Below are 24,957 nucleotides of genomic sequence, written 5' to 3'. Positions count from 1 at the left end.
AGGTCTAGCTTGACCTGGTGACCTATATGTGTGCTTGGAGAATTGAACTCAGTACCCGAACGTCCACCATGTGAGTGCTAGCAAAACTAAGCACTAAGGTGGCAGAGGGAGATGTGACATCCACCTCTGCCCCTTATCCTTGATACTGGAGGGGAATTCTGTAAGAAGCAGTAAGTTGAGAAAGGGCAGCACCTCCTAAGTTTCCCATTCTGTAGTTTAGGGTATGAGGAAGGTCCCACATGGGGAAGTCAAAAATCAGAAAAATCCAATCTTGCTAGCTTGTAGAACCCAAGACCCAGTTTGGGGGTGATCACAACAAAATGAGTAAGGACTTCCAAAGAGGAGCGGGAAGCCCTCAGACTCCATAGATAATCTTTACCCAAGTCTTTGGGTGACCCTGGAGCCATTGCATATTATTATTTATTATGTATATTATGAAAACACTGAGATGTTCACATTAGCTGTGCAGCTAATGAAGAAGCCATGGCAGGAGTATGCCGAAGTACGGAGTCTCCTATGATGTAATTATCCACCATGTCTAGAACACAGCCTAATATTATTCGATGTAAGATTCTTACATATGCATATACCATAGAAAAAGCAAGCTGCTGGGGTGGCACGTATGGGTCTCTGCTAGAGCACTTGCCTTGCATGCTTGAAGCCCTGGGTTCAAACCCAGTCCTAAAAAAAATATTAAAGTATAATAATCAGTGGAAACTTATATAATGAGACTAGGGTTACAAAGAAGTCAAAATAATTATAAGAATTAGAGAAAATATGGCTTCTGCAGTTTAGATGTGGTGTGTCCCCCCTGGGCTTCAGACGTGGGGTAGGCATCAGTTTTGGTCTCCTGAAGAGCAGTGAGGAGAAGTGTTGGGGTCTTCAAGAATTGGAGTTTAGGGGGAGGTCATAGTTCAGTGGAGTACAGCTCTCAGGAAAAATTGAATTCGTTCTTGTAGGGGTTCTTACTAGAAAACTTCTTCTCCTCCTCTTCCTCCTCCTCTTCTTCTTCCCCCTCCTCCTCTTCCTCCTCTTCTTCTTCTTCCTCCTCTTCCTCCTCTTCTTCTTCTTCCTCCTCCTCCTCCTCCTTCTCCTCTTCCTCCTCCTCTTTCTTTTAGTACAAGCTTGACACCTTCTCATGTGACCTTCACCACACATGTACTCCAACCCCATGTCATGACATTTGCCATGTGCTCACCACTGAGTTCAGATCATCAAGATCACATGATTTTGCACTTTGGTCTTCCAAAACCTGAATCCTCTTTCCATGACCCAGCCTTGTGTCCTTTGTCATAGGAACAGAAAACAAACTGGTCCAGTGAACAGAAACAGGAGCCAAAGAGAAGCTATCAAAGAGCAAAGTTAAAATTCTAGTACTTAACTTTAGAATAGCCAAAATATTTAAAAAAGAAACAAAGAACAAAAACAAAACTGGATGGCTTACCAGACGATTCAAGGCAATGGAAAAGATAGAAAACTTAAAGATAGACCAGTGGAACTTATCTGATCCAAAGTTCAGAAAAAACCCTGAAAAAAAATGAACTGAGCCTCGGGGCCTTGTATGAGAACAGCAAGACTTCTTTGTGAAATTGGAGTTAGAGGAGAGAAGGGAGAAAGGGGACTGGAAAATCTTATAGACGTGATGGCTGCAAACTTTGCAACTTGGTGAAAGGCGTGTGTGTTTGCTGTTTGACCAGGCACAAGCACTTAGATAGACAGACAGACATACGCGCATTACTCTCTGGCTTCCACACACATGTGCATACATGTGCATGTGAACACACACACACATACACACACGCGCACACACACCAAATACATGTGTACCCAGAGGTATGCACACATATACACATTTGCACGTGCATGTATATACCCACTTTTATGACATAGGACTTACTGTGGGGTGGAAGGGCACTCCTGTGTGTGTTGTGGGGGATGAGAGTATGTGAACATGTCATAATGGACCCACTATTTTGTGTGCCAATTGGAAACAATACTCAAGGGAAAAAATAACTTCACTGGGTTGCAGTATAGCTCAGTGGTAGAACTCCTGGTGGTGCGCATGAGGCCCTGAATTCAACCCTTAACACTTTAAAATGAAAAATCATGAATGTTTGATGGGTGGGTGGGTTATAGATGGATGGATAAGCAGATGGATAGAAAAACAGATGAAGGGGCCGATAGTGAATGTATGAATGGATTGTAGACATGAATGGAGGTATGGTTAGAAGAGTGAATGGATGGATGGATGGATGGTGGGTGGATGGATGGATGGATAAATGGATGAATGGACGAATGGGTGGTTGGGTAGACAGATGAATGGAGTGGGTGGAAACATGGATGGATACATTCACGCATGAACAAGCCATGAACTTCAGAGTAAAGATGCATCGCCACTTCAGACTTTCCCAGAAGAGAGGGAAAGACATGCAGGAAAAATTCTAAGTGAAATTACCAGGCTGTTATGGAGTGTGTGTGTGTGTGTGTGTGTGTGTGTGTGTGTGTATGTGTGTGACACACACACACACACACACACACACATTTATATTGTAACTGTCCTCAGATGCACCAGAAGAGGGCACCAGATCTCATTACAGATGGTTGTGAGCCACCATGTGGTTGCTGGGATTTGAACTCAGGACCTCTGGAAGAACAGTCAGTACCCTTAACCACTGAGCCATCTCTCCAGCTCTGGAACAATTTTTAAAAATTGAATACCTTAGTGTAGGTGCTCAGGGAAGGCAGAAGATCCCCTCCCTTTGATATTATAAACATTTTAGGTTTGAATACAAAGTCACGGGCTTCGTTGTGCTGTCATACTTATGCCATCATGCTTTGTTATTATCCATTTTCCTTCCTGATGTCCCCCTCCAGGTCCTCCCCACCTCCAGCTGCCAAGCCCCATCCTTAAAACAGCACCAGTGAGCAGATTCTGGCCTCATGAGGTCTAGCTATGAGCATCTCTCCTTAAATTCTCCTCTAGGTGAATCTGAGCCCTTTCAGATCTTATATTCTCCAGGCAGCTCATCTTGGGCCTGACCTTTGTAGGTCGGCCATGAAGGATCCTTGGTCATCTAATTGTTACAGTCTCCTTGATGGACGGCTCTGTGCAGTCCTTCCTGCACGGTGTCACTCGCATCTCAGCAGGAAAAGCACCAGGGCTGGGAATAAATTACCACTGATTGCTTTTGTGCCTGTCACCTGTGCCCTGGTGCTCAGGGTGGCCTGAAGGGTGTTGGACTTACAGGTGCCCTCATGGCCACCAGGAAAGCCTCACAGACATCCAGCATGCATAGGGCATGACCTCAGGACCCCATCCTCATTAGCAGCAGCTGTCCCTCGGAGAGTCACCTAGACTGTTAAGAATTAGGAAAAAAAAATCCACACTTACAGAGGCTGCTCCTTGTTTAGCCACAGAGCAAGGAGGAGGCTTTACATAGGTTTCTGTTTCATGTAAAGGCAGGCCTTCTTCCCAACCCCCACCTCTCTCTGTCTCTCTCTGTCTCTGCCTCTCTCTCTTTCTCCCTCTCTCTCTGTCTCTCAAATTTCCTCATCTGCATATGTACCTGGTAGAGACCTGGGGACACTATGATCCCTCACTAACCATCTATGACAATCATACAGACGTGTTTCCAGTGTAGGTCTGGAATTAGACATGGTGGATCCGGGAAGCCCCACCTGTGGCTGCATGACTGCCTCTGCCAGGGCCTTACTGGGCATTGGTCATCAGGACTGCTAACCACATCAATACCGACCATGCAGGAGAGTCACCCTTTCCTCAGCCTCGGCAGACAGCCGGGTGATTGATCCTGTCATCTGTCCCTCTATCAGTGAGGGGAATGTCAGAGATTTCTTTAGTCAGAGATCTGGGGTTCTAGATGCAGAAGAGACCATTTATGGGCACTGTTCATGTGGAAATGGCTGGCCCCCTCTGGTATTCCACAAAGAGCCAATTCCTGGTAGACAGAGTAGTAGAGTTGGAGGGTCATAGGAAGAAGGCATCCACTGTTCTCATGTCTTTGGGATTTGTGTATGTGTATGTATGCATGTATGCAGTGTATGTGTATATGTGTGTATGTGTGCATGTGTGCAGTGCACATGTGTGTGTGAGCATGTGCACAGTGCACATGAATATGTGTGTGAGCACGTGTGCAGTGCACATGTATGTATGTGTGCATGTGTGCAGTGCATATGTATGTATGTGTGAGCATGTGCACAGTGCACATGTATGTGTGCGTGCATGTGTGCTGTACACGTGCATATGTATGCATGTGTGCAGTGCACATGTATGTGTGGGTACATGTACGCAGTGCATATGTACATGCATGTACATGTGTGCAGTGTATATGTGTGTAGTGTACATGTATATGTGTGCATGTGTGTATGTGTGTGTGAGCATGTGTGCGGTGTCCATGTATGTGTGTGCTCATGCACTTGTGTGCACATGAGTGTGGAGGCCAGAAGACATCCTTAGGCATTGTCCCGCAGGTATCATCTACCTGTTCTTTTGAGACAGGGTCTCTCACTGGCCTAGGACTTGTTAATGACTCTCGATTTGCTGGCCAGTGAGCCCCAGGGATCCTTGTGTTTCTGTCTTCCCAGCACTGGGGTCACTGATGTGTGCCACAGTGCCTGCTTTTCCATGTGGGCATGGAGCATCAAATGCAGGATGTCCCAGCTTTGCCATCTGCCCTGTCCTTAGGGACTGTGTCCCTTGGAAACACACCCTTTCCTTAACACGATGGTGAAAACAGAAGTCAGTGAGAACCGAAGTCAGGTCCCCAGCTCAGCTCTCAGCTGAAGGCATGGATGTTATCTCTTGTCTCTTTAGGAGAGCTAAGGGAATTAGAAGCTCTATGTATCCTGCTGCTATCCTTAGTCTGTCATGTTACCTCCCCTGTCAGTTAGCAGTCTGGGCTTGCCTTTTTCTCTGAAGAGAATCTAAATAGAAATAGAACCCACCGGGAAGTCCACTAGTTTAGCTAACAATTTTTCCGCCGGGTCAGTTATAAAGAGGAACATGTCGGAGGGCGGGGGAAGACATCACTCCAGGTAGTTTTATTAGGAGCTGGGAGTGAGAGGACTCGAGCCATCACTTCCTGGAAGGGTTTGGGATGTTGTCAGATACTGATGGAAGGAGAAAAAAATAATTGTGGCAATTGTCTTAGCTGTCTCCGGGCTTGTCGTGGTGATGCTGATAAAATCAAATAAGCTGGAACTGAGGTGACTTGTTAGTGTGGGAAACGGCCCGACTCTGGCAGCCGAGGAAGTGGAGGTGTCCAAAGTGCTTGCTCATTACTGGGATTGATTGTCTCCAGCGCTGGGAAAAACGTTGGTAAGCAGAAACAATGTCTCAATGAGGGACCTAGCATCCCTCTCCCGAGCTGGGGCAGTAGGCTAGCGGCTGGCTGCCTGGCTGCAGCTGATCTGAGAGGCAGATAGAGAATTCAGGGACATAATTGTTTCTGAAAAATGGTTTTAAGTTGGAAACAAGGTCCGAACAAACCCGGTGTGAGAGATAGTGACTTTATTTTTTAAAATAAAAAATTTAAGTGAAATATTCCTTTCCTTTTCTTTCTTTCCGTCTCCCTTTCCTCCCTACTCCTTTGCCCCGTCCCTCCCTCCCTCCCTCCCTCCCTCCCTCCCTCCCTCCCTCTCTCCCTCCCTGCCTCCCTCTCTCCCTCTCTCTCCTTCATCTTGTCTGTCTTTGTCTGTCTGTCTCTTGCACTCCCTCCATTTGTCTGTCTCTATTTCTGTCTCTCTGCCTCTGTTTTTATCTTTCTGTCTTCATCTTTCTGACTCTCTGTCTTTCTCTGTCTCTCTGTCTGCCTCCCCTGTGCCCCGTGGTCTCACTCTGCTGCCCTAGCTGCCTTGGAACTCACTCTGTAGCCCAGTCTTCCCAGTCCTGGGATAACAGGTATGAGCTGTGTTAAAGTACACAGTTCAGTGTTTTTTTTTTTTTTTGTTTTTGTTTTTTTTTTTTTTGTTTTTGTTTTTTGCCTATTTGTAAAGATCTGGAATCATCACTGTATATGATTTGGGGGGATTTTATTGGATTAAGGGAAACTACCCATTAGCAGTCATTTCCCCATCCTCCACATAACCTGACACTTGCCAACCCCTCCCCTGCTTCTTGCCTGCGTGGATTTACCTGCTGTGGACACATCAAACATCAGACTCATGCTACATGTGGTCTTTTGAATGGCAGTTCGGGCCCGTTCTGTAGTGTGCATCCCGGTTCAGCCTTGCTCAGTAAACCATTCCTCCATTGTGAGCTCACGGTGGAGCCGTTTGTTCCCGGCATCTGTGGCCTAGTCCCTTGGGACTCACTTAGAGCATGTTCCTCTGAGGTCTGCAAACTGCTGGCTATTCTCTGACTCATTGGTTTGTCTGATAGACACTTAATGAACACTCAGTGTCTCGGGCAGTGTTCTGGGGACACATTAGCAGGAAAAACAGGCAAAAGAAAAAACCCAACCTTGCTTTTGTGACACTTATGTGCCTCTGAGTATATATCCATCTATGACAATCGACACCATCAATAAATAATAGTACGTCAGAAACAAAATCCACGGAGCAACCAGATTCGGAGAAGGGCAAGAGAGTTACAGAGATGAAGCCGGGCTGTGATGAGACCTCACCAAACAGATGGCATTGAACAATTGCTGCTCCTTTTTGCATAGCAACTTGTGTTCATGTTGATGCTTGGGACACATTTTTTTCCGTGATTTTTTTTTTGGTGGGGAAGGGGAGAAGATTAAAATAGAGTCACTCATTTATTCAACTAATGTTTGGGGAAGGTATGCTTGGCTCCCAGCTGTCTTTTAGGTCTTGGCTCAAATGTCGACTCCTCATGAGGCCTTGCCTTCCAAACCTACCTCCAGTGGTATTTCCTAATTGTAATTCCTGGTCTCTCTTAAAAAGTTAAACTGACTGCTGTACATTGTCATCTCTCAATTTTTTTAAAAATTGAAAAAAATTATTTCCTGAAAGTTTCACGCATGTATGCAATGTATCTTGCTTAAATCCATCCCTTACTCTACCTCTAACTTTCCCCAGGGCTCACTATCTCATTTCCCTCTGCTTTCCACCGGGGATGTGATGCTACTAGCCGCTTAGAGCTTCCTACACTGACCCGTGCACAGTGACAAGACTGGAACCAGGAATCGCAAGCTGGTTAAACCATCTCTCCCTCATTTTTCCAGCGTGTGTTCTATCACAGAGAGAAATGAGTCTAGGATTGTGGTCTGGCTTGCTGATTTGACTGTTGTCAGAGCAGCTGCCGTACAGTTCTTTATCCTAGGGGTGGGGCGTGCGTGCGTGCGTGCGTGCGTGCGTGCGTGGGTGCGTCAGACTGGAGCAGCTGTCCATCCAGGTCCACACTGCGTTTGCTGCGGGTCATCCGCAGATCCCATCTCGGAGCACTCAGTTTGATTTTCGCCCACTTCTATTTGCATTAATGTCCAGGAAAAGGGTTCGGAGACGAAGCAAACCTAAGGCCACAGACAACCTGCGGCATCTTGTCTCTAGAAAATCTCATCTGGGTGAAGTTGCTCCCCCTCCCATCTCCGTTTGCTGACTCAGAACTATTTACAAGTTGGCAGGGAGAAAAAAAAGCCTATATAAATGACAGGATGTCACCCCCCATTTTATTTCCCCCTCTTTCTCTCCTTTCTCCCTTCCCCCTGCCCTGCATCACCACAGTGGTCATTGTGAGTGACACAGGGACTCCTGTCTGGATGTGGTCCTTGGGAACGAGCTGATGGGTTGGTCCTCCCCAAGACTCCTTTTCTCATATATGTTTGAGCTGCAGTCATACTGTGCACCTCAACTCTATCTTGGGAGTCCGCAGGGACTTAGGGATGGGGCTAGCCTGTACTGCAGGGTGATGCTTCTCTTAGAGATGGGGTTTCAGGAAGAAAGTCTTTCTGCACGGAGACGTGTGCTCCAGCCCGAGGTGCTGTGTGCTCAAACCTGCTCAAATCAGACACTTCTGCACATTCCAGCCCCTGCCGCACACATTCACACTCTTCACGCCCACTTACATCTATACCCATCCCCCACATACACACGCCTATACAAAACCCACCCACACCCCACATGCATACACGTTCCCGGACATGCCCACACACTCTCCCATAAGCCACGCATGGGCACCTCATGGTCACTTGTTAGCTGCCCAATGCCCACCTCGTGGCTGGCACTTGGATGCTCATTCCTTAACAGCACTCACCATTATTAAGCCGAGACTCCATGAGCTCTTTTCTCAGTTTTTCAAAGCTTATCAAGAGTGGCTCCGGAGCAGGTAAAATTAATAGTTATGAGCCAATTTCCATATAAATGAACTTATTAAAAAGTACCCCAGCTGCCTGAAGTAGAAGATTTCTTTCTGGTTTGAGGAAAAATGCTTAAAAACATTAAAAAAAAAAAACCTAAAAAGCAAATAAAACCCTCGCAGCTGTGACTCTGTCTCGACTGCCTTTCCATCCATTACTGGTTGGGGGCAGCCTCTGCATCTGGATCAACTCACAGGCTGGACAGTCAGGGAGTAGCAGGGAGGTACATGGGCAACCGTCATGTCTCACCTGATAGGACTGGCTTTCCTCCTTGTTCACCTCAGAGCCAATACATGATGGCTTTAACAGGGATGGCACATGGATCCTTCTTCACTGCGCCATCTCTGGTTCCTCAAAGTTAGCCACCATTATTCAATGCTTAGAAAGAACCCCTTGGTTCTCGGAGAGAGCGAAGATTCCATCTTCCAGGATAGATTATCCCTTACAGGAGACCCATTGATGAGTGTCGCTTCATATCCAAGTACTGAATGCGGTCTTTGGAACCTCTTGGGATAGGAGGACAGCCTAGAGTTGAGTGTTCCTTGTGCCTTATAGAAGCCATTCAGGCGGGGGGAGCTGTCCATGGTAAGATTTCTCTTGGTGAAGCAGCAGGCTGCAGGTTCTCTTTTCCCCAGCGTTTTCCTTACAGACCGAACACTGGGACACCAGATGAAGAACTCACCAGGCTTCATGAGGCAGGACAGAGGTATTGAGCCCCTTTTAGTCCAAACAGATCCATCATCAGAGAAGGTGCAAGGTGGCCTGGGGGACTCAGGTTGTGGGGAGTTGGGGAATTAGCTTCCCTGCTGACATCTTCCTGGGGTCTCGGTCAAAATGGATACAGGGAGTTGGCAAGATGCTCACAGGATGGGATACAATCACAGACCCAGGCTGGTGGCTTTTTAAGTCTTCTCTGTCTTTGGTAAATGATTTCCAGTGCAGTAGCTAGCCTTCGTTTTCCGAGAGCCCTCATGTGCAGGAGTGTGTATGTATGTGTGTGGGGATGGGTAAGGGTGTGAGTGAACTCATGCAGGTGTGTTTGTGTTATGAATTAAGGCAGATAGGTGGTATTTCTGCATATTATATTTAATCTAATTTGGGGCTGATGGAAAGTCTAGCATAATCCTCCTGTCAGCCACAGTTTCTGTGATAATCCGTGTAACCTGTGTCAGCCTTTCTAACCATTGATCTCACGTTGATCCCATAAACCCACAAAGTCGTCACCATTCTGTAAATCCTGGAGAGTCTGAGCCAGGGATTCATGGGTTACAGAGAAACTGCGCAGACAGAACAAGATATATGCCTGCTTGACTGCAGGGTGGGGAACCTGTATCAGAGAATTCTTGGCTTTCCCAAATGTGGGCTGATGGCTCTGTGGTGTGTGTGTGTGTGTGTGTGTGTGTGTGTGTGTGTAAACTTGGCACAAGCTAGGGCCATCTAGAAAGGTGAAACCCTTATTGAGAAAATGCCCCCATAAGATTGGCATAGACATTTTCTTGATTAATGGTTGATGTGGGAGGGCCTAGACCGCTGTGTGTAGTGTCATTCCTGGACCAAGCAAGTCAGTAAGCAGCGTTCCTCCCTGGTCCTCTGCTTCAGTTCCTGCCTCCAAGCTCCTGCACTGACTTCCTTTTGTGAGTGATGGGCTGTGAACTGTCTGCTGAGATACTCCCAACCCCCACCCCAAGTTGCTTTGTGCAATGGTGCGTGTAACAGCCATAGACAACCGAGACAGGCCCTTGCGCAACAAAGGGCATCTCTTCCTTAGGGAAGGGTTGCACACCCACTCTGAGGTGCTGCCTCCCATGAGTAGCTGTGAGTGAGTCTCCACCCACTCTAACTCCTCAGTGACAAAGAGGACCGTGTCATCCGACTGTGTCCTTTGTTTCCTGCAGATTCCCACACTTTTACATCAAACCCTGCTGTATGTCTGTTTTCCAGGGCAAACGGCTCCTTCTATGAGATTCTGCAAGTGGACTTTGGTGTTGAAAACAGCAGCGGCCTGGCTGGGGCCCAGCAAATCACCTGGCAGGTAGAATATCCAGTGGAAGACTCCATGAGTGAACTCTTCGTCTCTGAGATCTTCATCAGCCAGACGACCTTTGTGGGCATCGTCCCTCTCACCATGGTAAGATGAGCCGCGAAGGAACTTCCTTTGAGTATATTTTGTTTTTGGTTTTGTTTTAGTTTTTTTTTTCTTCTTCATCTTTAGGGATGTGTGGGTGCCCCTGAGTGTGTGTATATGTAGAGGCCCTAAGGCTTATATCAGGAATCACTCTTTTTTCATTGTATACACTGAGCTGGAGCCTTTCAGTCAAACACAGAACTTGCCAATAATGCCCAGTCTCTTGAGCCAACCCGCTTTGGGGATCCTGTCTGTGCCTTCTCGGCCTAGAATAACATGTGGGCCACCTTATCCGCCAGGTATTTGCATGGGGTTCTGGGGCTCCGAACGCCAGTCCCCACACTTGCACAGCAAACGCTTTAGCCACTGAACCACGCACCAGCTTCTCCTTGGAACAATTAGATCACACAAAGAAACACGGAGTGCCTTTGAGCCCATCCTCCCTTGCACACTCAGTGTGCACTATTTGGACAAGGGAAATGCACTTAAGTGGTGTTTTATTTACCTGCTTTCCATAAGGGCTCCTGGGAAGCCTTTTAGGGTTTACGGTATGAGACTCTTTTCATTTGTGGTGTTGCCAAGTGGCTCCTGGGGACCTCTTGTCTTTTATTGTCTCCATCTGTGTTCAAGTCGGGTCCAAGTGCTACATGTAGAGAAGATGGTTTCACTGAAGTGTGTCAGGACTGTGTGCTGGGGACAGAGGCTCCTGATTCCCAGGAACTAGACCCTTGTCACTTGGCCTGCTCTGAGAGTCCCCAGGTGGCTCTGATGATTGGCAAAGTTTAAAATGCAGATGGACTGAAAGAGCCTTGTTGGGAATTGACTGGCTGAAGCTGGACAGAGTCCCAGAGCCCATTAAACTGCCCACATGTCTGCCCCGTTGGCATGGCAGGTTTGACATTTCTCCTCCCTGAGCATGTCTGGGATTCTGTTCACATTAGGCTTGGGAGCCACATTGAGACCAGGATCCTGGGTAGAATTCCAGAGCCTCCAAAGCATGGTGAGGGTGGGTGCGCATTAGAAATGCTAAATATTTTTGGACTTTCCTATCCTGGACCCAAATGTGGGGGGGAATCCACATTCAGATATTCTGGGTCCCCCGTGGTTAGCTGCTGAACTCGTGATTCCATCTCAGCTGCCAGTCAACTTGGTTTTGGAGATCAGTCTCATCTTAGTGACCCACAGTGGCAGCCACCACTTGGCAGGACATCACTTGTGAAGGGGCAACCTGAGTTCCAGGGGGGAAAGCAGGGATTTCCTGCATCTTTCCCCAGGAACTCATTCTCCAGCTCAACCTGCACGAGGTTAGCATGACTGATCTTGTCTCAGGGCCCTTGTGATTCTCCCCATGTATAATTGATACCACCCGATTCCCTACAATCTCTGAAGCCTGGGATGGCATGCACCTCACTGTCCACAAAGGCAGTGCCAGTTCCCCGGGGGAACTGTGGAGTGATGTGTTCTTGTCTGTCAGAAAGGTGGACCCAGGTCAGGACGCCAGGGTTGTAAGTATAGTCCTCAGGCCACAGGGCCGTGCCTGTTTTAGCAAGTAAAGCATTATGGGTACAGGAGCCCACTTAGGATGAATCACCTGCGGCTACTTGGGTGCCACGGTGAGGTTGCATACAAGCAGGCAGGAATGCATCTCTGGTTTGAGTTTAATTTTAGCATGCTGTAATGAGTAGAAGTTGGAAATGAATCCTGAGAATGTGACTGCTGGGGGGCTTTGGGGTAAATCTCATCTCCAGCCTCAGGGCTCACTTCCTAAGGAGGTCTTTATTGATATATCCTACCTACTTTGGCTAGAGATTCCATGTCCTCTCTCATGATGAATAGGGATAGGCTAAACCTTGGGGAGAAGGAGCTGGCTGAACACAAACGAATGAAAAAAGGGAGAGCACACCAGCACATGGCTGGCCAGAGTGGTCCTTTCCATAGCCTTTCTCTCACGGCCGCTGCATGGCGGGACAACATGCCTCCCATGTAGACAGATGTCATGCAGGTCCTATGGGGGTTGTTTCTCTCCCTCGTCTGTCTCCAGTGCCTCCTCCTAGAACATTTTGAGGCTCCTGCATCCCCTAGAGGTGCCAGTTTATCTCTCGTGCATCCTGCTCCGCTGTGACTACTTGCAACTCTCCACGTGGCTGAGTTCCACTCAGGGACACTTCCCAGCTTTTGATGTCACTTGCTATCGGCTGGAAAGTGGAATGGCTGAATTTGTCATGTCTTGGTTCCCTGTGTAGGGCTCAGGGTGACTCCAGGTGGGGAGCGAGGGATGGCTGAGCTAGCTCAGTGGAGTTTCCTAAGGGTTTGGGGAGCAGTTCTAGGTGGTGTCTACCCTCATTAATATTAATATTGTCACTTACATAATTGTCAGTATGCTAATTGTCACACACAGGGAGAGCTAACACATGGGAGAACAAACACAGGTTGCCTCTCCGGCTAGGAGGTGGTACTTCTCCTGGAGCTTTGGATGTGAAATTTCACCACAGGCTCGAAGTGTGTGACCATTTGGTCCCCAGCTGGGGGTGCTGTTTCAGGAGGCTATGGAGCCTTTAGGATGTGGTGTCGAGCTGGAGGGAGTGGATTGCTGGGAAGGGATGGCCTTGAGGTTTATTTCGCTGCCCTGCTTCCTGCCCCTCTGTGCCGAGATGTGAGAGTGGAGGTTTGCTCTTCTGTGAGCACGCAATCTGGCCACACTTCCCTACGTTCTCTGCCATGGTGGATTATATCCCTCCAAGCCATGAGCTGAAATGAGTCTGTCTCCCGTCGACCTGCTATATCTAGTTACTTTATCGTAGTGGTGAATGAAGAGACTGTTCTTAAAGACCAGGTGACTGTTGTGTGTGGGCTTTTACTGGGAAGACTCAGCACACATGGTTCCTTACTCAAGATGGGGGACCCACAATAGACAAAAGTCATGACTGCACCAGAGTCTGACATGGGGAACTGTTTCTATGCTGCTTACTAGTACTCTTCCCTGCTGAAACCTCCTGACCACCTCATAGTCCACATTGTCCCCAGTACTACTGTCCTCTATGTCCCTACTAGGATGGCCCATTAGGCCCTGATTAAAGCATTCAACCATGTTCTAGTCCAAACTCCCAAAGGCTTCTACATTTCTCCAACAAACAGCAGTTAGGTTCATCACAGCAATACCCAACTCCTGATACCAACTTCTGTCTTACTGTTCTTTGCTGTGAAGAGACACCACAACTGAGGAACTCTTAGAAAACATCCAGGTGTGGACTTGCTTATAGTTGCAGAGAATTAACTGTTATTGTTCCAGTGGGAAACATGGCAGCAGACAGGCAGTCATGGTGTTGGAAATGTAGCTGAGAGCATTATGTCCTGATCAGCAGGCAGAGAGAGAGAGAGAGGGGTGGGGGAGGGAGAGAGAGTCAGAGACACAGAGACAGAGAGACACAGAAAGAGACAGAGAAACACAGAAACAGAAACACAGAGAGAGAGAGACAGAGACAGAGAGAGACAGAGAGGGAGAGACAGAGAGACAGAGAAACACAGAAACTACACACACACACAGACAGAGACAGAGAGACAGAGACAAAGAGGGAGAGACAGAGAGACAGAGAAACACAGAAACTACACACACACACACACACAGAGTCACAGAAACAGAAAGACACACAGAGAGACAGAGAGAGACAGAGATGAGAGACACAGAAAGAGACAGAGAAACACAGAAACAGAAACACACACACACACACACAGAGACGGAGAGACAAAGAGACAGAGAGGGAGAGACAGAGAGGGAGAGACAGAGAAGGAGAGACAGAGAGGGAGAGACAGAGAGGGAGAGACAGAGAGACAGAGAAACACAGAAACTACACACACACACACAGAGACAGAGAGGGAGAGACAGAGAGACAGAGAAACACAGAAACACACACACAGAGTCACAGAAACAGAAAGACACACAGAGAGACAGCGAGAGACAGAGACAGAAAGACACAGAAAAAACACACAGAAACAGAGAGACAGAGATAGAGAGAAAAGAGAAGAGACAGGGGCCCCTACCATGGGCTTTTGAAACCTCAAAGCCTTATTCCCCAGTGACACACCTTCTCCAACAAGGTCATATCCTCCCCCCAATCTTTACCAAACAATCCCACTAACTGGGGACCAAGCCTTCAAACATGTGACCCTGTGGGAGCCATTCTCATTCAAGCCACCAAAGGAACCAATAAATTTATTGGGGTTACTAACAGGGGTGTGGGTGAGGGGTTTCTTATTAGAGCAGGGATAATCCAAAAGCAGCCACATTACTGAAAAAAAGCTGGTGACCACTCAAAGAAGCTGCAACCCTGGAGCTGTCTGCAGGACTTGACGTCCGCTGGATAGTTACGAGTCTTCCCAGGCAGCTCAGCAGGCCAGAGTCTACTCCTCTTGCAAAGTGTTGACTGCTTTTAAATCTTGGGGAGGGATCCTCCTGAATCTTCTCCTTCCAGATTCCCCAGACATGTGAAGTTTGCTTGCTTTCTGGGTCTCATGAGTCTCCTGGACCGTTCCAGAATATACAACACACGGGGAGCCAGGCACGACCATAGGATGGGTGGGAATTCAGTGTGCACCAAGATTCATCTACTGTCAAGGAAAGCCAACGAAGACTTGGGAGGTGCAGTCTGTATGATTCTTTTTTTTTTTTTTTCGGAGCTGGGGACCGAACCCAGGGCCTTGCGCTTCCTAGGCAAGCGCTCTACCACTGAGCTAAATCCCCAACCCCCGTCTGTATGATTCTTAAAGGTGATCGATGCTGACCAGGAAGTCAGGGAGTCCTTCAAGGCTGAGGAGCAAGAAGATATTTGGGGGAGCATTAGCAGGTGTGTGTGTGTGTGTGTGTGTGTGTGTGTGTGTGTGTGTGTGTGTGTAAGTCCAGGGCTGCAGATGAGGTGGTACAGCTGCCATTTAAGCACAGGGAAGGTGAGGGTGACGAAGAAGGCAGCCATGTTGGGTTCATCCGTATGCTATAATGTCAGAACTCTGGTCTAGTGTCATCGTTTATTTGTCTGGTTTATTGGATCACAATAAATTTATCACCCAAAAAGTTTGATCAGAGTTTTGTGTTCTCCCCCTCATGGAAGGTTATTACCTTATAAAAGGATCTGGAATAAGTCTCTTCTGTCCCTTTTCCTAAAGGCTAAAGCCTTTCTGTCATGTGAAGATTTTTCTCTAGAGGACACAGCCACAAGGCACCATGTAAGAAATAAAGAGACCAGACCTTCACAGAGAACAACCCCAATAGTAACCTGATCTCATCTTCAAGATGTAGGATGAAATTTCTGCTCTTTATAAGGTGTCTAGCCTCAGGTATTTTGCTACAGCAACACACATGGACCAAGACAACTGGAATACACTGAGAGCTTATATTATGTCATGTTAAGGTAGAATTATCAATTATGAATATCAATTTGTATAGCAGGGTTGCTCTTGCCATCAAGAAGATTAACAGGTGCCTTCCCAATTCCAGCCCTCGTGGTAGCTCATTTCTGTTTGTGCCTGTTTGGATCTGTTTGTGCAGTGATGGACTCAGAGGCTCACTGGGAGAGTTCTGTGATCATTTAGCCATGTCTGCCATCAGGGCAGTAGTAGAGGTAACATGGAGATCTGCCATGTTCTAGTCTTTCCATCTAGCCAATACATTGGGGCATTGTAGGAAAGTCTTCCCACCGCCTGCCTGCCATCCTCTTTGCTTAACAGGATCCCAGCATAGTCTTTGCCCTTTCTTTGACTGGCCACACCCATATGTCCTCTAGGTAAGCAGGGTCCTCCCCCCCCCCAGCTCAGGGTAATACATGGATTAACCCAATCCATCAATGGATGTCATCCATTTGCTGTCATCCACTATCTTATGGTGTTGTTCTAGCTAATAAACCCCCAGGGGACGTCTACTGAGGAGTTGAGAGAAGGAGCTGCCTCCTATTGACTTCTTGATATAAGTCATGGACCTTCTGTCCCTGGCACAGTGGTGTGAGGGATGAAGCCACTGTCCCTTGAGAGGAACTGCAGGTGTTTTGGGATGGTAGAGCAGAAACAGAGAGCCTGGTGTCACCACTGCTGAGAACTGATATTCCAGCCCTAGCCACCTTGACTTGGGGACTATAAATGCCCCACTTCGAGTTGGCCATAGGCTTCGAAGAAGGGCTTCCATGGAACTCTTTCATGGTCCCGTATCTTGTCCCTCAACCTAGTTCTCACCCTTTACACACAGGCACAGAGGAACAGAGGTCCCCTCCTGTTGCTCCCCGAACCAGGCTACCTACCCGTCTCTCAGTGCAGGGATGTGGGGAAGTGTTTCTGGCTTTGTCTGTGACAGGGTGAGCAGTCAGTGGCATCTGCCACCCATAGGCTCTCATGTCCAACCCTCCCAGAACCCTCTGAGAAGGTGTGTTATCCCGGCCTTTAATCCAGACTTATTCAAGAGAGCTCCTTCCAAGGGTCTGTGATCCCGCATTGGGTTAGATGCTGTGAATGCCCATTGGTTGTGGTTCAGCCTTGGCTTCATGTTAGATAAATATACAGCTTTGGGGGTGTCACTGAGAGGGCTGAGAAGAGACCCTAGGTGGGGAAGCCAGTGTGTGGCTGGTGCAATGGTCCAGAGAAGCGATTTTACCAAGGGCAAGTGCTGTGATAGTTTACTCATTCATTTCCATCTGTCTGTCTGTCCATCCATCTGTCCATATGTCCATCCATCCATCCATCCATCCACCCATTCACTCATTCACTCCTACTGATCCATCAATTAATATACCTATTCACACATTTATCCATTCACCTATCCCTCTATCAATCCATCAGTTGATTGATATATTCATTGGACCATCTGTGTCTCCATTGATTTATTCCTCCCTCTATAGATGCAGTCATCATTTTATCTGTTGATCCACCCACCCCCATATCCTTCCATCTGTCCGTTGACCTACCCCCACCCATCTATCCATCTCTTCATTCATCCACTGATCTATCATTCTCCATTTATCTCTCCATAAATCCACTCATTGATACAGCTCTTCTTCCATTGAGCCATCATCTATCCCTCCATTGATTCATCTGATAATTTTCTTTATGAATCTGTCCATTGATCCACCCACCCACCTAGTTATTGTTCATTGTCCATCCATCTGTAGGCCAACCCATCTATTGATCTTTCCATCAACCCATTCATTTATCCATCTATCCATCCACCCATTGGTCCTTCTATCTATCCCTCAGTCAGTTGATTGATCCATCCACTCACTCACTCACCTCCATGCAGCAAACACTTGTATAGCATACGCTGTGCATTAAACTTATTGCTCTCTTAGAAATAGGGAGAAAATGGAGCAGGTGGGAATTTTGAGTTGGATTCAGTAGGACATTGGAGACCATTTTGTCTAACACCTTCCCATCTAGAAGATCAGTACAGTTGCTCCCAAGCTTCAGAAGTCTCCCCTAGGAGTCACAAACAGAAGGGTCACAGCCCTGGACCCTGACACCACCTTCTGTAGCAATTATTGCTTTCTGCCTCTTCTATGGGTCAGAAATACTAACAAATGTACCCATTTCTCTTCTTGCCTTTGCTTTTACACCTTTCTGAATGCACACACTTCCTCTTTCCCATCCACACTGTTCCTCCTTTGGGTTTTCTGTCCAACTACTAAGCTTTGAGCATGGAGATTTGTTCCTGTGGGTGGCTTGGAGTTCAAGACAGCATCCTACCATTCAACTCCAGTCCTTAAAACTAAAAAGTCCCAGTTCTGCACATGTAGACAAAAAAACACATTATCTTTCAAGAAGGTTGGAATAAAAAAAAAATGAACACACTCTGTGAGTTTCCAGGCAACTGGAACCACGGGCTGAGCAAAGGCAGCGAGGAGATAATCAGCCCCCCTTTCAGTCACGCTGGCTGAACCCTTCGAACACAGCCTGGGCACAAATACCTCTTTATTTCCAATGGCGTTTGGGTGCTGGCGGTGCCAAGCGCCATCCCAGAGGATGGTTATGAATAAGGCAGGCAGGGTCCTGGCTCCTCGGCCTGACAGGGTACAGATTCAGATAGTCCTTCATTTCAGAAGTCAGGAACGCTCAGAAGACTCAGATGAGCAAGGCAGAGACTGGGGACAGGCTGGGCAGCGCTGGAGTGACGGGAAAGGAGCCATCCTAAGGACTTAGCATTTGCTCTGAGTACTAGATGAAAAAGAGAGAGCCAGCCATAGCACGCTGTGGAGGAAGAACATTCCAGGCGGAGGGAACAGTACATGTCTTCAGGCAGAATTTAAGTAGGACAAAGAAGGCTAGTCAGCTGCACTGTGGAGGGCAGCCAGAGAGGGTTAAGGACTCAGAGACCATAAGAGAAAGGCAGGATAGAGGCTTTGGGTGTTGGTTGACATTGGCTCCCAGCTCGGGGGGGACTTCTTTTATCAGTTTCCTCTTGCTACTGTGACCAGTGACCTCCAGTAGAGTGGCTCTCACAATACGAACTGACCTTGCAGCTCTGGAAGTCAGAAATGGTCCTTACACAATAAGATCAAGGTCTTGGCAGGGCTGAGTGCTTTCTGGGAGGTGTGTGTGTGTGTGTGTGTGTGTGTGTGTGTGTGTGTGTGCAGAGGATCTCACTCAGGGTGTGCTTTCTAGCTCACATTGATTGCCAGCATTCCTCTTGGTTGTGGCCCCCTTTCACTAACAGCATCTTTTCTTTGACATTTCTGAGACTGGTCCTCCAGTGTCTCTCTTGGGAGGACCTCTTGCTCACCTAAATATGCCCTAAATGATATGAGGTCAACTCCTTCCCCCTGCAACCTGACGTAGTCACGTCATCAAAGATCCCTTCTGGGGGCTGGGGATTTAGCTCAGTGGTAGAGCGCTTGCCCAGGAAGCGCAAGGCCCTGGGTTTGGTCCCCAGCTCCGAAAAAAAGAACCAAAAAAAAAAAATCCCTTCTGCATGTCCCGGGGTTAAGGCATAGGCATCTTTGGAGGAGGAAAGCTTTTACTCCTTCAACTTCAGTGGCTTTGGACTGCCACCTCGTCAGACCCACTTAGCAACCTGCAGGAGATGGGGCTGCAACACTTGAATTCTGAACCTGGGACTTAGATCTGCCACAGCCCAGTCATGCCGTCACTGACTGTAGGGAATGAGGTTCTGTGTGCCAAGTCTTACAGGCTCCCTCGGCTTCCCCTGGACTCAGCTGCAAAGCAGCCAGACAGGGGTATGGGCTGCACTCGGCCTATCAAGACGACAGCAGCTCACATTGTCCTTTGTGACTTTCTTGAACCATGACATCCTAAGCCTTATTAGATAAGGATTGGTTTCTTTCCTTAAACCAAACCTGTCTGAGACACCGCAGGAGACCACACCTACTGATGGCAGCTGGTGCCTAAAAATGAGCTTCAGGCAGGTCTGGCCTCTAGGTTCTCTTACATCGGGCAGAACAGAGGGTCTCTGCACACGGTAGCACACAGTGGCTCCCCATGATCCAAGAATCTCAAAGCTGCAATGAGCAGTTTTTAGTGGTTGGGGACAGTGCGTGTTCAGCGAATGCCCTTTAAAAGTGGCTACAGACAGAAGGTGCATGCTTACAAATGCAGGTATATAGCACTGCCACAGTGGGGCATCGTCCCAGCACATAGCCCCAATGAGATTTGGAAGTGTCCCCCTCCTTACCCTAGAGGTCCCACCACTAGGCTGAGGTGTCACTCCGTCCTGGCATACATTAAATATACAACGATCCAAGAGGATTGCTTTGGGGAGGGTAACTGCTACCCGGTGGAAACAATGGCAAGAGCCCATCATGATGTTTGGAGTCCCCTGTGTCTTCCTGAGAAAGCATTTGCCGGTGTGTAATTCCTGAAGGTAAAAAGAGTGGGGGAAGAAGAAAAAAAAAACAAACAAAACCCTGAGCCAGCTAAGCAAGCTCTGGAGACAAGCCAGGTTGTCAGTCAGAGGCACAAAACGGCAGAATCCAAGCACTTCCATGGCAGAGACACGACAAGACAAATCTTTAAAGGCTCTGTCAATAGCATTAATATTTATGTCCTATCCCATAGACACGGGCACGGAGCCGCACATCCTTCAAAGACTTCTGCTCTGGAATTGTTCGGCTTTTTTTGGGGGGGGGGGCAATGGGTCTTGAATGATGAAAGCCGGAGCGATTATGTGCAGGATCACATCCCTGCCTCGCACCCCCTAAAAGGCAGCAAAAAAGAGTCGGCAAACAGTGTTTTGAGACAACGATTTTCTTGAGAAACAAAGAAAAGCCTTCGGCTGCTGACAGGTCAGCAGGGTTGTTGATTTCAGCTTGAGCTGTGAATAGGTAAATTTTCCTGGCGTCCCAGGCCTGAGAGTCCTGTGGAGAAACAGCGCAGGGCTCTTCACCAGCAAATGACTTTGCCAGGCTGTGCACTGGTCCAGGAGGGGAAAACGAATGGAGGAAGCAGAGAGAGGGGGATTCCTGCCGCTCACTGGCCAGAGAGCCTAGCAGGATCTGTGAGCCCCAGGTTTAGTCATGGTTTGAATATGCTTGGCCAAGGGAGTGGCACTATTTAGAGGTGTGGCCTCGTTGGAGTAGGTGTGTCACTGTGGGTGTGGGCTTAAAGACCATCACCCTAGCTGCCTGGAAGCCAGTATTCTAGCAACCTTCAGATGAAGATGTAGAACTCTCAGCTCCTCCTGCACCATGCCTGCCTGGATGCTGCCATGTTCCCACCTTGGTGATAATGGACTGAACCTCTGAACCTGTAAGCCAACCCCAATCAAATGTTGTCCTTATAAGAGTTGCCTTGGTCATGGTATCTGTTTACAACAGTAAAACCCTAACTAACATATACCCTCTCTCAAAAAAAAATATACAGAGCAATGATATAGTGTTGTAAAGTATAGAGGAAGACATTAGACAAATTGTCTGGCCTTTACATGCACACATGGATACCAGCACATGGCATGCACACATGGATACCAGCACACGGCATGCACACATGCATGCATGCACACATGCCTAGTCTCAGTTCAAATCAGACCTTGCATTTTTCCTTAAGCCATTTACCACTTTATCTTGTCTGTGGAAAGGATCCCCCTGGTACTTTAAGATGTGGGCAGAAGGAAACCACAGATGCCCAGTGTTCACCACATACATCTCCAGTCAGGGTCCAAAGCCATTTCTTTATTTAATTAAAAATATTACGCACGTAGATATTTTGCCTGCATGTGCAGGTGTGCACCGCTTCTGTGCCTGATGCTTGAGGAAACCAGAAGGGGGCATCAGAACTCCAGGAACTGGAGTTAACAGGGAGTGAGCCACTGCGCGGGTGCTGGGAATTGAACTCAGGACCTATGAAAGAGCAGCTCTTAACCACCGAGCCATCTCTCCGTCCCCTTGTTCCTTGCGTTTTGCGATTAACCAAGGCAGTTAAATTAGAAGTGTTTGATAACATGTGGTGTGGTCACTGACCAACTGGAAGACACGCAGCTTGTAGAGTTACTGAATCTCCCCTCAGCCCAGGGTATGTGTCAGTCCCGAAGGGATCAATCAGCCAGGAGATGCTCCAAGGTATAATGTTTGCCTCATCCACTGAGGAGCCCAGCAAACCACTTTCTAGATGGCTTTAATTCCACAAATGGTTGGGCTGATATTTTTTTTTCCCATTTGGCTTTTACTTTTTTTGTTATTTTTCTTCCAAGGATAGACTTACAAGTGACAGCCCCCAGAGTCCCCACCAGGTGGCGCTAGCAGATCAAGTTGTATCCACAGGTGTCTACCCTACTCTAGTCTCTCAAGTCTCTCCAGTGACCTGAATTCTCAGGAGCCTTTTCAAGGATCCAAGTCCCCAACCATCAGCAGAGGAAAGCTTCGTCCTCCTCACCAGGGCACAGCACAGTCCTGGCTACCAGCACCTGGCTGCTTAGATAACTGTTTCTTCCTTGGCCAATATCCCTGCCCTATGCAGGGGTCCAACCCCTCCAAACCGTGGCTGTTCTTATTCTGAATAATGAGTGCTTATAACAAAAAGTGCAAACAAAATAGGGGGATAAAAACCAAGCCACAGCATGTCCAGTGTGACCGCCAGTCTATTTCAGACGGATACTACAGGCATAGTCCAGGTTCACACTGTGCAGGGTCGTGCCTGCTTGACTGATGCTGAGGAAGCAGGTGCCATACTTGATCAAGAGTAAAATCCTCCATTTTTATATACTTAAAATAAGGTGAAGGAATCGAGGGTGAAATGTTTAACCTCCTCACCCTTGCCTGTGCCTATGCAAATGCAAAACAAACAAACAAACAAAATTGTGATAAAAAGCATTAATCAGCCCAAGCAATGCTGGGTTTAAGGAAAAGAAAATCCCCTGCTGTGACAAAGGGGGCAGGATTTAACCATAAAGTTTATGGTTAGAAACAGATCAATGACTGGGGACAATATCTTAATTTTACTGTTATCAACGGTGTTAGGGTGATTATGGCTGTCTCCACTCTGGCTGTCACTGTGTATGTGTGTGTGTGTGTGTGTGTGTTTGTGTGCGCGCGTGCGCACACGTGCACGCATGTGTACATGCATGTATGTGAGGTAGCACACTTCAACTGTCAATCTTTAGATGCTCCACCTTTAAACATTTTTATGCATGTGCAAGTATATCTTGAATGTATCTACCATTACACTCCCCTCTCCGACTTTCCACGGGACCCCTGACACATCTTACCCTGAATTGTAGGTCCTCCTTATCTCCTTACAAGCCACTGAGTCCATCCTTCCAGCCCTTGGCAGAATTTACCCTTTGCATAGAAACTGAATGCCCAACACATTAGCCACTAGCTAGCTGTGATAGTTTCAATTAAAATTAATACAAAACTTAGCTGGGTGATAGTAACACATGCCTCTAACGCAGAGGCAGAGGCAGGTGGATCTCTGTGAGTTCAAAGCCAGCCTGGTCTACAGAGTGAGTTCCAGGACAGCCAGGGCTGCACAGAGAAACCCTGTCTCAAAACAAAACAAAAAAACAAAGAAAGGAAGGAAGGAAGACTGAAACCAAACCAAAGAAACAAAAATTAATGCAAAACAAAATATGTTTGCACTGGCCACATCCGAAGTGCAAGGTGGACAAATGGGACTGGTTTTGTCATCCTCAGTGCAGATCCAGAACATTCCACTAGTGGAGAGGGTTAAGCTAGACAGAATTCTGACCGTGGGGGTGAATTACACCTTTAATCTCATCGCACTTCATTCTGCTTAGATAATTTATTCGTTTCATAGATAACTAATAAAATATTGAAATGACTATTATATAATTTATGTATGTGTATTTACCCTGTCAGGCTTGATTACACTCACGCTCTTTTGTAGAACTCTTGAGATTAATGCATTATTCAGTGGGTTAGTTACTTTCCTCCTTGCTGTAACAAAATACCTGACAGAAGCAATTTAAGTTAGGAAGGCTTTGTTCTGGGTCATGGTTCGAGACCACTGTCCCCCAGGGTAGGAAAGGCATGGTGGCAGGATGGTGAGACACAGGGTCACATGGTATCAGTGGTCAGGAAGCAGAGAGAGACGAAGAAGGAACCACTCACTGTCTCCTTTATATGCCATCCAGGACCTCAGCCCATGCTGCCTGCATTCCGAGTGCATCTTTCCATGTCAGTTAGCCCAGTCTAGAAACTTTCATAGACACGCCTAGAGGCTTGTTTCCATGGTGATTCTAGATCAAGCCAAGTTGACAGTCAATCTTAGCCATTGTAGCCTGCTTCCACATCAGGGCCCCTCTGATTTGATCTGTTCTGGCAGGACCTGGCCTCTGGTTACTAATTCCCTTTCTCATTGAGACCTCTCTTCTTCCTCTTTCCTTTTCCTCTCACTTAATGATATCTTGGGGGAGGAGAAACAGGTGCTATTCCCACTGGTGTTGAACCTTACACATGTGATGGACTGTGAAGGGCTGTGGATCTCCAGGGCTTGTATTCAGTCCTTCCTTCCCAGGCTGTGACTAGGGTCTGTGCACATCAGTGGGATGGGGCCACCGATGAGTGGAGGAGCCTTTATTTCTGGCATCATGGATGAGACCAAAGCTCGCTGCCTGGAGATGGAAAGAACAGGATTCTGCTTTTCTAAAGTTTTTCTTTAATAGGACAGGAAGGGTTTCTATTCCCAGGCTGAAGACTAAGTCTGAAACTCCGGCCAGCATCCTTGGGTAGAGTGATGTGACTCCGTGTCTCAGAATAGAGCCTAAACGGCTGCTGGATCCTCCTCTGAGACAGAAAAGGAGCTAGAACATTTAGAAAAGACTGAGAAAGGCACCCCACCCCCATGGATTCTGTTCATTCCTAATGGGTTTATCTATCTTTTTCATTACATTCAGAGCCACTGTGACTGGGGAAAACACTGCTTTGGTTGGTGACAGTCACGAGGTCCCATCCTTTCTGCAAGGGGAGCTGTGTGTGGAGAGATGGACCACGGGTGGGAGTTTTCATCCCCGATCCCCACTGGACAGTGACTATCCAGGCACAAGAAGCCCACAGG

At 47.5% G+C, this 24,957-nt stretch overlaps 1 protein-coding gene across 1 annotated transcript in view; it reads left to right on the top strand.

Annotated features, from left to right (window-relative positions):
- Tmem132b (transmembrane protein 132B) overlaps positions 1–24,957 on the top strand; it is a 263,288-nt gene that overhangs the window by 167,100 nt on the left and 71,231 nt on the right. Inside the window, 1 exon segment of the mRNA NM_001134536.3 lies at positions 10,278–10,464. Within this exon segment, the coding sequence (NP_001128008.2) occupies positions 10,278–10,464 (187 nt within the window).

The sequence above is a fragment of the Rattus norvegicus genome, chromosome 12, assembly GCF_021556685.1.
Source record: "Rattus norvegicus strain SHRSP/BbbUtx chromosome 12, alternate assembly SHRSP_T2T, whole genome shotgun sequence".
Lineage (NCBI taxonomy): Eukaryota > Metazoa > Chordata > Mammalia > Rodentia > Muridae > Rattus > Rattus norvegicus.
This window is presented reverse-complemented; position numbering and strand designations above follow the sequence as displayed.